Genomic DNA, 12,666 nt, shown 5'->3' on the forward strand with positions numbered 1-12,666 from the left:
CTCCATAGTGTTTGCATCAATCATATCAGCGTTCAGTATAAGCACTCAGTGTTGCCTTTGTTTGACCCGATCTAATCCTGTTCATATGAGATGAGCTACTAGACCAGTTGCTATGACAACAACTCTCAGATCAGTTCTGAAGAACCAAACGATCCTGGATCAATAACCCAATCCAGCTCATGGAGTAATCCACATAGCAAGAATGAACCCTGACTAAATGACGTACGACCAACAGCAGCAGTATTTCAGTCCATTTAAGAATTTTAAAAACTGACAGAGCTTAAGACCCTGTGGAGCGGACGGACCCCTACAGCAGCGTCCAGTCCTGCAGACCACAGCCCACACCATAACCTAACAGCTGCACCTGAACCGTCCTGTTACCAGACCCTTCCACACTCCAGCTCCTGACATACAAGCATGCACACACACACACACACACACACACACACACACACACACACACACACACACACAGTCTAAATCTTTCTAGTCTAAATATCTACAAACTCTAGATCAGCAACACATGTAGTGCTGTGTTCAGCGATAATGAGTCCAAATGAAGAGTTCCTCCTGAAACCAGCAGAATAACGACACACAATGGAGGAAGCCGAAAACTCCAGTCAAAAAGAGAATCCAGATTATTTTACATGTCTGAAGCAGCGATTATTGCAGCAACATGAACCACGAGTGCGCGCTGATGATTACAGCTGCAGTGTGTGTGTGTGTGTGTGTGTGTGTGTGTGTGTGTGTGTGTTAAACACCCAGTGGTTGAGCTAGGTATTACACTTGTATTACACATTTCACTCGCCGCCTCCTCTGCCCAGCCCACACAAGCACAGGTTGCCAGATTGACATCAACAGGAGCGTGCCTGACTCTCGAGCCTACAGTGTGTCCTAAAGCAGCGGCACGCGACAGAAGGAAAATTCCCATATTAAGTCGAGTGTTGTCCTAACCAACAGCTCAATGTGTTTATTAGAGACGGCGTCTGTTCCTCACAGCTGAACACTGACACTGATCCGCTCAGCTCACGTGCTGTATTCAGTGTGTAACACTGATAATGTGAGTCTGACTGACGTTATCAGCACATTACTAACAGCAGCAGCAGAGTTCAGCTCAGATCTGAAGAATAAATAAAGCGTCTGAAACTGAACTTCAGAACTGTAAACCCACACACATCAGTGATCCAGCATCTACATTAACCCTGTTCACGAGCTGTAACGTGTCTTCATGAGAGTATAGAGCTCAGTGTTGTGCTGAGAGCAGTGAGTCCGCTATTCTGTGCTTCAGTGTTTACATTTCTGTCCTGCTTCATCAGCTGTAAACTTCTCATCACTGCGCATCTCCTCATGTAGCGTGTCGTCAGGACACGGGGTTACAGGGTGACCTGTTCACCTAATGTTCACACTCCTAATGTTTATATTATGGCCCATATTCGCTGAGTGGGATGGTGCGGTACAGTTCAGTACGCTTTCATGGCCGTTTCCACTGTATGGCTGCACCAGTTTTTCAGCAGCTTTCAAAAGGACACTAAAAGGCGGAGCTACACGCGCAGCTGAACGCTACTGGTTAATCGAGATACGTCATTGGCTTACGCAACAAGCCGGAATGTAAACAAAAGAGCCGCCATGTTTAAAATACACAGCCGAGAGATTACAGCAGAATTATATATACATGTATAATAACGAGCCATGGTCAACCCGGCTCAAACAAACCTCATCATCGTCTTGATGAACAGCCACACAGCAAAAAGCAGAGCAGATTCCCCTGTGCCCTGTAGTTTTTCACGAGCCAGTCTGAAGAGCGAGCGGTTTCCTGCTTGCGCGTCTGAATCTGAAATAACTCTTCTAGAGCTGATGATGATGATGATGATGATAACGGGCGCTTGATTATTGACGTGTTTTGAAACCCGATTCTGTCAGAAGCTGACAAACGCGAGAGTGAAGCGCGGAAACGCCAAGGAGAAGCCGGAACATTATCTTTCCAGCAAACACGATCAAACTGCCCTGTTTACCTATTATTACTATCACCTTTTAAACAAACATATTATGAACTAAGAGTGATGGAGAGACTCTCTAACAGGGGCTACACGTGCTGCTGAAGACCACACACACACACACACACACACACACACGATGGTCTGCGCTGACTGTGGGCTGTGTGTGTTGTTTTTGAAATGTTAGATGTCTGCTGTGTGGAGGTCTTTTGTGAGTAATGTATCGGAGACTGTAAGAGGCTGAATGTGTTCATATGTTGCATTAATATATTTATTTAATATAATTACAGCAGGCTATTCACACCGTCATTGATCTGCAGTTAATCAAATCCTGTTCATAGAAAGGTTAGTGATGAACATGTATACAGTACTGATGTGTGTGAAGTGCTGCTCATATGATATGTGAGTGACCCGTACAGCTTTACTGTACACATTTCCTCCAGCGGGAATGACGTCGACTGAATCTGTCCTACACCACACCCACCAGAAGGGTACCATTGGTAGGGGAAACGCAAGCCTGATCAAGGTGACCTGAACCAACCGTACTGTACCAGTCAGTGGAAGTGAGCCATTACTTGTTCATTAATCACCTCATGTGGAACTCTGAATCTGCAGCTCATTTCAGTCTGCTACTGTCCACCAGAGGGCGCATTTCAGTCACCTTCCTCACCGAGTGAATGAAATACGCTGTTTTCCAGCATCTGGCAACCCGCGCTGCTGAACTATAATTGGCTGAACTGGCAGTGGGCGGGGTTAAAGAGACCACAACACAGACAGACACTCCAGAACCCAACCTCTCAGAGCAGAACATCAGCATCACTGCAGCGACACCTCACCCTCACAGAGAGGTTATGAACACCCAGAGAGACGAGGTCATGAGTATAGAGCATCTGTGCAGGAGAACCGCTTCTCATGAGCCGACCCACCCACATGACTGTAAACAATAACAGGAGAGTACTGGTGGAGGACCGGTTCAGTGGTGGTCACTGAGCTGCTGAATAACCCAGCCGGCGCTGGACTGAGAAAGCTCCACACGTCACGTCAGCGTCTGACCTTTTCATGTTTTTCATTTATTAAAAGAAAAGCAAAATTTCCTACAAATTACAAACAGCACAAACAGCAAAGCAGAGCTCCGAGCCGCTCAGGACAGCAGAGTTCAGCCCTGCAGCTCCGCTCCTCCATCATGTGTGAGCGCTGATCATCTTCAGGGATTGGCACGGCTCCATCTCGCTCTCAGTGGCGGAGCGCTTTAATCACACACACACACACACTCGCACACACACTCGCGCACACACACACACCGACCAGCTGCTGTTCTCAGTGATGGAGGAGATGGTGGACTGGGAAATGCTGACGCCTGTGAAAAAGAAATGATGAAACCCAAACAACAGCACAGACAGCGTGATGGAGCCAAACACAGCTCAGCTGATCATCTGAGCGTAAGGCAGACCACTGAAGACCACTCCATACAGGAGACGGCCATCAGCAACATACACACACACACACACACACACCGCTCATCATCAAGCAGAGATCTAGAGGAACCTACTCAATCATCTTCATCAGGGGAGAGAGAGGGAGAGAGGGAGATAGGGGGGGGGCAGAGGGAGAGAGGGGGGGGGGTTGTTTGGCTCTGCTTCTTCACATGATGGAGGTCCGTTTCCCTTTAGTCACGCTGAAGAAAGCAAGAGTGATACTAAAACATACCCATAATCAGAGGGCGGTGAGCGCGTCAGCGCCGCATATAAGAGGACAGAAGCAGAGAGATCTCTACACACAGCGCAGCACACACACACAGCCTCTCAACTCATATGTACAGGAGATCAACAGTCTGACGGCGCTCGGCTGTACTGACGCCACTGCCAGAGGAATGCTTCATGTCTGACCGCAGGCCGTCTGCTGTAACACACACACACACACACACACACACACACACACTCCTGCAGGAAGGTATGTATTTGGCAGCAGGTCCTCAGTGTCAGTGAAGCTCGCGGCTCCACAATGGTTAAATGCTCCAAAATGGCGGCGGCGGCGACTCCAGAAACAGGCAACATAAAACCACCATCATCATCATCATCATCATCATCATCAGCGCCGTGTGTTAGTCGTCCAGTATCTATCAATGTTTGATGCAGTGTGAGGAGGAAGATGAGCTGAAGCCGAGCAGCAGAGTCCCGCGTCTGAGCCACACACCAGCACCACGGCGGCGGAGCAGAGGGCAGCACACGGCAGAGTGTGTCGCAGTCATCAGGTGTGTGTGTGTGTGTGTGTGTGTGTGTGTTGCCCTCTGCGGGTCAGGTGGTCAGCCGGGTCATGCGGGGGTGTGTGGGTGATGCTCATTTGGGGGGCCGGGCGTCCCGCTGGCTCTGGGCTCTGCTGTCGTCTCTGGTGGCTCCGGCTGCGGCTCCGCTGGGCTGAAGCTGGCTCTGGGTCTGGCTGCGGCTGCCGGGGTGTGAGGGGTGGCGGCGGCGGCCGTCTCCACTGGAGGAGTGTCTCTTACGCACACCGTCCTCCATCGGCGGCTGCAGGAGACAAACACACACACACACACACACACACACAGAGCAGTCTGATGAACATGACAGTGAAGCTGAACATCTGCCATGGCCTGCACAGTACCCTGAGCTAAACATTATTGAGCACTTTGGGCTGTTTGGGAACATGTGAAGTGGATTAAACTTGTACTCAATGCTCCAACACTGCTGATCAGCAGGCAGAGTGCTGTCTGTCTGTCTGTCTGTCTGTCTGTCTGTCTGTCTTCACCACTCTCAGCTCAGCTCAAGTGTTGACGGCTGATTGAGGAACAGCGGCTGCTGTCGAGAGGAACACCGCTGCCGCTGCTCATTATTGTCAGCCTCGTCTGAGTTTCTACACTAATCTCAGTCCATTATTAATGATCCTTCAGTTGAACAGATCAACAGTGGACTCCAGACTTTCCCATTATGAATCCCACTGTAGGGAAGAGCCCGACCCCACACCCGTGTGCACATCACTGCCCACACAGCAGAGCGGAGCTACAGGGGGAAACTCCAGCGCTGTGCCCTGAGCTGAATCTACAGAGAGGAAGAGCAGGTGAAGGTGTGCTTACGTCCACTCTGAAGTCCTCCAGACGCCTGAACTTGCTCAGATGCTCCTGCAGTTTGGGCTCGATCTCCATGTTCTTGGTTTTAGAGTATTTGAGGAACGCCCAGAACTTCTCCAGCCCGTACAGCTGACCTGTCAGAGGGTGAAGGAGAGAACATCAGCTCCACAGAGTGCTGGATGGTGAACAGCTCCGGTTTCAACACACACACGCGCATGCACACACACACCTGCTTCGTAGTCTTTGACGGTCTCCTCCTGGAAATCCTTGAAGATGTCTGGCCTGAACTTCCTCTCCAGCCCGTAGCTGTAAAACCTGAAGAGACACTCGAGCCCGTACCTGAGGAACATCAACATCAACATCAGCCACGCTTCACATTAACTGAGCTCATGCATCATCCAACACCACGGCCGACCCAATCAGCCCTCCTGCTCTAATCAGAACTGAGCAGTGAGGAGGAATGAGGAGCGTGTCTGAAACACACACACCGCATGCAGGATGCTAGAAACAGCACAGGGGACGTGCCCGCATGATCTACTGAAGTGCGCAAATCCACACTATATAGAGCACACGCTCCTAACGCTCGTGTAGTGAACTTTAACCCAGAATGTGTAGTGCACACTGCGGTAGGCGATTTCAGACACAGCCCGAGAGTTCAGGGCCATAAGAGAAAGCTGAGAGTGTGTAGTGACCTGTATCCCTCCTTCCCGTCCTCCACCGACAGCTGCCTGAACTCCTCATACATCTTTCTGTTGAAGTGATCTCTGAGGAAGAAGGACCAGAAGCGGAAGAGTGTGTTCATCTCCTGAGACTGCCCGATGCCCAGACGCTTACGCTCTGCAGGACACACACACACACACACACACACACACACACACACACACACACACACACACACACACACACAGTTATTGTTAGTGTCTACACAGTAGATTATGGGGCTTGGGTAATTCCCCAGAGAGGGTTTCAGATGCTCCATCATCACATCGCTCGGTGTATTCAGTGCTTCTGTTGAACTCGAGAGCGATGTGTGATGTAGAGCAGTTTGTCCAGTGTTCAGAAGACTCTGTTCAGTTTCAGCTGTAGTGGAGGGACACCAGCACTAGTGTCCATGTTTCATCTCATCGTCTGCATGAACACGCCAGTTTAATGCTGCTGCTGTTCACTCCAGACAGATGAGCTGCGAGATGTGACGGTGCATAAACGCTCGCTAAACACTTCAACTCAGCCGTCTACATGTGTTCGCTGTGTCATGACAAATATACGGAGATCTCTCGATATACACATTAATGTCAATGAGACAGAGCGTTCAGCAGACATCACGCCTCTGAGCAACTCTCTATATCCTGCAGTTATCAGCTGTGCATTCAGCAGTTACCATACAAAAGCGTATAGCAGAGTGCGCTGAACGGTTTATTCGATAATAAAAGATGTGCATAAACTGCGCTGGGAACAGTTTTACTGAACACATGACAGTGTGTGCATTAGTGAAGGTCATGTGATGATGTTATAGGAGATCATGTGATGGAGAATCCAGCCGGCTGAGCACACTGCAGAGCATCTGAGGAGTTGATCTGCTCATTCTACACGGCCGTCACCTCCTCATCAGTGTTATTATATTATAAACCAGCTCCAGAACTGTCCAGAGCGTGTCCGCTCCGCGTCTCACGCATTCAAACACCACCACATGGTGTCGGCCTCATCTTCATTTAATAGACTGCCGCAGCTGCTCCTCCTAAACGCTGCAGTGTTGATATTCGGCTGGCTGTGTCCTCGACCCGCTGCTTTATTCACACGTCTCTCGTGCCATACTCCTGTCATATGCAGAAACACTCCACATCTTTGGGTGGAAACACAGCGAGTGTGTGTAGTGTAGTGTAGTTATGCGCAGACGTGTGTAACAGAGCGTGTGTGTGTGTGTGTGTAACCCACCGTTGAGGCAGCGTCGGCGGTATTTGTGGTAGACGTGTTGCGTGAAGCCGTTCTCCTTCAGCAGCTCGTGTGACGGATGCTGGAACTTGGGCAGAGACTGAGGAGTGCAGCCGAAATTACCCATCGCTGCCGTGCCCTCTGACGGACTGGCATTAGAGCTGGAGGACAACAACACACCGTCAGCAGAGGAAACATCAACACACACACACACACACACACACACACACACACATTTGACAATGCATGAGTGAAGGACATTCTGGAGTCCACCAGTGTTAAATACAACTGCTTGTCCCAGTGTGTGTGTGTGTGCGTGTGTATATCTAATCTGCTGTTCTCAGTGTGTGTGTGTGTGTGTGTGTGCATCTAATCTGCTGTTCTCAGTATGTGTGTGTGTGTGTGTGTGTGTGTGTACCTGACGGAGGCGGTGCGGGAGCGGTGTTCTCTGGAGTCCATCACCCAGCCTACATGGCACTCCATGGGTGGGTTGGAGCTGTGGCGCGTCTTCCTCTTGCGCGGCGTCTGGAGAGACAGAACAAACACAGTCAGGGCTCATTCTTGCACATCCACGCACGCACACACACGCACGCACACACAACAGTCACCATGCCAACTATATACTATAAACAGAGGATCACAGCAGATGCCCCGCCCCTGAGCTCTCTGATTGGTCCACTGCTGTGTGTTAAAGTTCAACACATGCAGCGATTCAGAACTCACGAGACGCGAGCGCAGCGGTCAAACACTGTCCAGCGCGGGCTTACAAAGAAAATCAATAGAGTAGGAGCGGACAAACGTGTGTGTGTGTGTGTGTGTGTGTGTGTGTGTGTGTGTCACATGTGACGTCACTGCGGTGCTGGCGGAGGGTCTATAGCCCAGTCTGTGGAGCAGGTGACCCTGCAGCAGCTCAGAGACCCAAACACACCTGATGGAGTCCAGCAGCGCTCTCCTGAAGGTGTGTGTGTGTGTGTCTGAGCTTCTCTGCAGCCACATCAGTGACTCCTCCACTCTTTACTCCTCTTTCCGGATCTGATGGTGAGCTGCATTAAGCACACGGTCGGCTTGGATATATGGAGTATGATCTTTTCAGCAGGATCCTCCACATTTAGCCACAAACAGTTGATAACTGTAATAACTGAGCTGAGCCCCTCAGCAGAGCTCCCTCATGAGGAGAGTGTGTGCAGATACAGCACAGCTCCGGCTGGAGGAGCACACTGGAGGATTGAGCACGTCAGACGGAGATGAGGAGAGGATCAAACAAGATGATCAGACAGTGACTGAGCTGCGGATAACACTGCAGTCTGATCTACTGCCGGCCTCTCAATCACATGATGATCTGGCAGGTCAGGGGTCACTGAGAGTGAGGATGGCATCAGATGAGCTCCTGTCTCCCGTCTGCAGCTGCCGCATGAGTGTGTGTGTGTGTGTGTGTGTGTGGACAAGTGCTGTGTGTGTGCGCTGTTAGCCTGCTGTGTGTACCTTAGCATCCAGCGGGCGTCCGTCCTTCACCACGGGGTAGAAGCGCGGCGTCTGGGCGTCTTTGAGTCGTGGCGTGCGGGGGGTTCGGGGTGTCCGGGCGCTGCGGTGGCTGGGGGAGTCCGGCACGGTGGTGGGCAGAGAGCGGGCCATGCAGGACGGGTCCGGGGCACCAAACAGCTTATTAGCCAGAGCTTCAGTGGGGACTGCAGGAGAACACACACACACACACACACACACACACACACACACACACACACACACACACACACACTATAGACACCAAGCAGGAGGTGCAGCGATGATGAAGAACAAACACAGATTCCACAGCTCACACACACACACACACACACACACACACACACACACACACACACACACACACACACACACACACACACACACACACACACACACTAGAGACCCTGTGAGCTCCAGAGCTGCTGCAATAAGGGCTGCTTGATGGCCCGGGGCCAGGATGCGAGGCTCTCGGGACAGTGGTCAGGATGGTTAGTGACCCGATCGGGCCACTGTCACTGTTTAATTTGGCTCTGGCTGTCTATTGTGTGTAAATACAGGGTGCTTCACGCCCAGATGTTTGTTTCGGGACCGGTCTCGTTTGCCCAGTAAGCGCGGTTCGTCTGGCATGTGTGAATCCCGCCATTGCGCTCGGGTCTGCACTAAATCAAGCGTTCTGAAATGGCCTGATTGAGGTGGTCTCGGCTCGATTCGGTGGATTGAACATAGTGAGAAAACAAAACAAACTGCTGCAGCGGGCTATATCAGTGCACTACGGCTGTGTAACAGTCCCTCCTCATATAGCTGTATATCGGGCTGATGCAGGCCGGTCAGCTTTCCTACAGGATAATGTGTGCTCCATGTGGAATATGACAGTGAAAGCAGGCTGAAATATCACAGACGGCTGTGTAACGGTCAGGAACACTGAGCCAACTCAACCAGCTGATCATTTCTCCATATTTTACTCCTCTAATATGCTGGATCAGGCCGGTGCTGTGTTCATTCCTGCACCTCGACAGAGAGATCAGCACTGATCTGCTTGATGATCTGCAGCCCTGTGGTGGATGCACACACTCCTACATACACTTCCACCAGCATTACAGTCTACATTTAAACAATCCCAGACCAGAACTGATTAAACTGTAGGCTACTGTGATTACTATGTTGATGGATCACGCCAGAACAAGAAGAGAAACGCATTCTAGAACTGGGTCTACAAATAAATGAGAAATGCAGATACAGACAGCAGTGCAGACTGATGGCCTGAGCCTGCTTCTGTTTAGTTTTCAACTAAAACACACATTAAACGCCTGAATAATCTAATCAGTAGTGTATTTAAATTAAATCTGTTCATTTATTTACATATATACATGTTCTGTAAGGGAACATGTATTGTATGAACATGAACATGTATAACTCAGTCACTGTCAGAACTCTGTTATTAATGTAAATCAGTTTAAGGTAATGTATGCACTTTGTAAAGGGGTGTGATATACGGAGGGTGCATTTCTTGGCACAGCACCGGTTCATCTGTTATTTCTCTCTATTATTTAAGCCTATTACCCTATTCTTCAGTGTGGAAGTGTGCTGGTTTTAGCGATTGTTAACTTCTGATTGAGTCGCCTATGGGAGAAAACAGCCAAACTACTCGCTCTACAAACAAGTGTGTGCATGACTACACAGACACAGCAGAATAATGAAATGAGAGAATATCAGTGTACAACATCAAGCAGCAGGAGCAGCGCTGTCAAACCTCTAGGAAAGTGAACGAGACCGGATGGAAACTGGTTCAAATGGCTGCGCCCGCTCATACACGGAGATTGAGGAGAGACAGATGAGTTCAACAGATAGACTAACACAAAACTGACTGAGGCTGACCTCTCTGAGTTAGATCTCTGCGAGTGTCACAATTAAAGTGTGCATTTCACCTATATATAGAGATACATGTGCTGAATAAAACTGTGTTCGGCTTTAGACACATTATTTAAAATATGTGGACAAGAAATGGCTATTACCTTATATTTTTGGCAGGGCAAGTAAAAATCTGAACCACTGACCCGATCAGGCCACTAGAAAAACCCCTGAGTGCTGTCCAGAGTTCTAGAAGAGCAGCACTGGAGAACACAGCAGATCCCCACAGCACAGAGCAGAGCTGCACTACACCACAGTGAACCAGCTCATCATAGAACAGCTCGATCAATCAATCAATCAATCAATCAATCAATCAATCAATCAATCAATCAATCAATCAATCCCTATAGAATTATAATGTTGTATATCGGCAGAACAAATATAAAACACAATAATTAAAATCACCCAATCTTCATAACACACACACACACACACACACACACACACACACACATATATACATACACAGTGTGTGAATCTTACTTTGCGTGGGCCGCGGGGGTCCCGGCGGCACCTCCTGGTTGGGGTCGACCGGTGGTTCAGGCGTCAGACAGTCAAACTGCTCTCTGCTGATCAGGTGCACCTTCTTAAAGTTCTCCACCTCTTGCTGAGGAGACAAACACACACACAAACACACACACACACACACACACACCGTTACAGAAAAGGCAGCAGAGTCTGAACACTGAGGATCAGAAACACTGAGCAGAAATCAGCTGCAATGCTGAGAGACACTCGTACCTGAGAGACACACACCTCCATGGAGACCAGCGCAGAGGATAACACTGAGGCTAACAGTGAAGCTAACACTGAGGCTAACACTGAGGCTAACACTACTTGGCTTTTCTAGCATCTCAGCTAACAGCGCTGCACGTGAACCACACAATACAGCACAACACAATAGAGCACAACACACACTGTGCACGAGCATTCAGTCCTGCTGCGTCCAGAACACACACACACACACACACACAATACTGCACTGATGGAGTCTCCCAGATACAGCCAGGTGACGGGTTTGATTTTACTGACAGGTGATTGCCTTCAGGAAAATACTTCACGGATCATCTCCAGAACAGACCCCTGCGGCCCAATCCCTCACATGATGAACAGAATCAAGCCTTCACACACCACTGAGCTGAACACCAGAGTCCAGAAGAATCTCCAGCCTAATATCATGAACACAGGCGTATACACACACACTGATACACTCACTCAGACTGATGATCCACTGCAGCACATCATTCACTGTGTTCCTCGTCATTTACAGCGTCTTCTTCAATCAACACTCTTAATAAAGCCGTTTAGAGACTGAAGACGGCGGTGATGAGGAGCTTCAGCTGTACTCCTGTCACATTCTTCATCCTAACAAGTCTTGAGGTGGGCAACAGTACGGGCTCTGTGCTTCATAATGCACCACACATTCTCTGTTGGAGACAGGTCGGGGCTGCGGGCAGGTCAGTCCAGTCTCCGTCTCCTCTTCTCTGTAATGTGAGCTGAGTGTGGTTCTGCAGTGTCTTGTTGAACTCTGTATTCTCCCCTGGAGAAGAAGGCAGGTCCAGAATCTCTCTGTGCTGTTCAGCATTACTGGAGCATCACAGAAGAGCAGGTCACCTTCGCCCAGAGCACCGACACAACCCCAGACCATCACAGAGCCGGGCTGCTGGACCTGTTGCTGGTGTCAGTCTGGATGATCCTCTTCTTCTTTGGTCTGGAGCACACGGCGTCCATTTCTCCCAGAAACACCTGAAACACTGCTTCATCTGAGCACAGGACACGTCTCCACTGTGTGATGCTCCATCCCAGACGCCCAGAGAAGCTCTGCTGGACACTGTTAACATAGGGCTTCCTCTTGGCACAGTGCAGTGTTGGCTGGTGTTTGTGGATGTGACTCTGTATTGTGCTGCTTGTCACAGGTTTAGCGCAGTAGTGCTGAGCCCATGTGCTGATCTGCTTATAGATGAATGAGGACTCTTGATGCAGCGCCCCCTGAGGGGTCGGAGGTCACGGTTGTTCAGCTCAGGCTTGCGCTCTTGTCCTTTACGCACTGAAACTCCTCCAGACTCCTTCAGTCTTTAATGCTGTTCTGAAATCTCCACATGTCTTCCTCTCTTCCTCTGAGGATCATTGTGTTTACTAATTGTTGTCAAACTGGAGATCCTCGACCCATCTCAGCTCCTAAAGCACTAGAGCTTTTCTGATGAGCAGATCATCATCACATCACCTGTGGACATCACATCATCATTCAGCAGA

General features: G+C 49.6%; 1 protein-coding gene across 2 annotated transcripts in view; it reads right to left on the bottom strand.

The window, feature by feature from the left end:
- Nucleotides 1-3,043: 3,043 nt before the first annotated feature.
- The window catches only part of larp1 (La ribonucleoprotein 1, translational regulator), a 16,965-nt gene continuing 7,342 nt past the window's right edge, over nt 3,044-12,666 (bottom strand). The window contains exons 11-18 of one of the 2 annotated variants that reach the window (XM_001920867.9): nt 10,897-11,020; nt 8,488-8,690; nt 7,424-7,530; nt 7,009-7,166; nt 5,769-5,913; nt 5,306-5,415; nt 5,083-5,210; nt 3,044-4,516 (exon numbers count right to left, since the gene is read on the bottom strand). In XM_001920867.9, the coding sequence (XP_001920902.3) occupies nt 4,331-4,516; nt 5,083-5,210; nt 5,306-5,415; nt 5,769-5,913; nt 7,009-7,166; nt 7,424-7,530; nt 8,488-8,690; nt 10,897-11,020 (1,161 nt within the window). In that variant the 3' untranslated portion in view covers nt 3,044-4,330. Of the gene's footprint in view, nt 4,517-5,082; nt 5,211-5,305; nt 5,416-5,768; nt 5,914-7,008; nt 7,167-7,423; nt 7,531-8,487; nt 8,691-10,878; nt 11,021-12,666 lie in introns of both variants that reach the window. The other variant, XM_021469267.2, reaches the window with a different exon arrangement.

Source organism: Danio rerio, chromosome 21 (assembly GCF_049306965.1).
Source record: "Danio rerio strain Tuebingen ecotype United States chromosome 21, GRCz12tu, whole genome shotgun sequence".
Taxonomy (NCBI): Eukaryota; Metazoa; Chordata; class Actinopteri; order Cypriniformes; family Danionidae; genus Danio; species Danio rerio.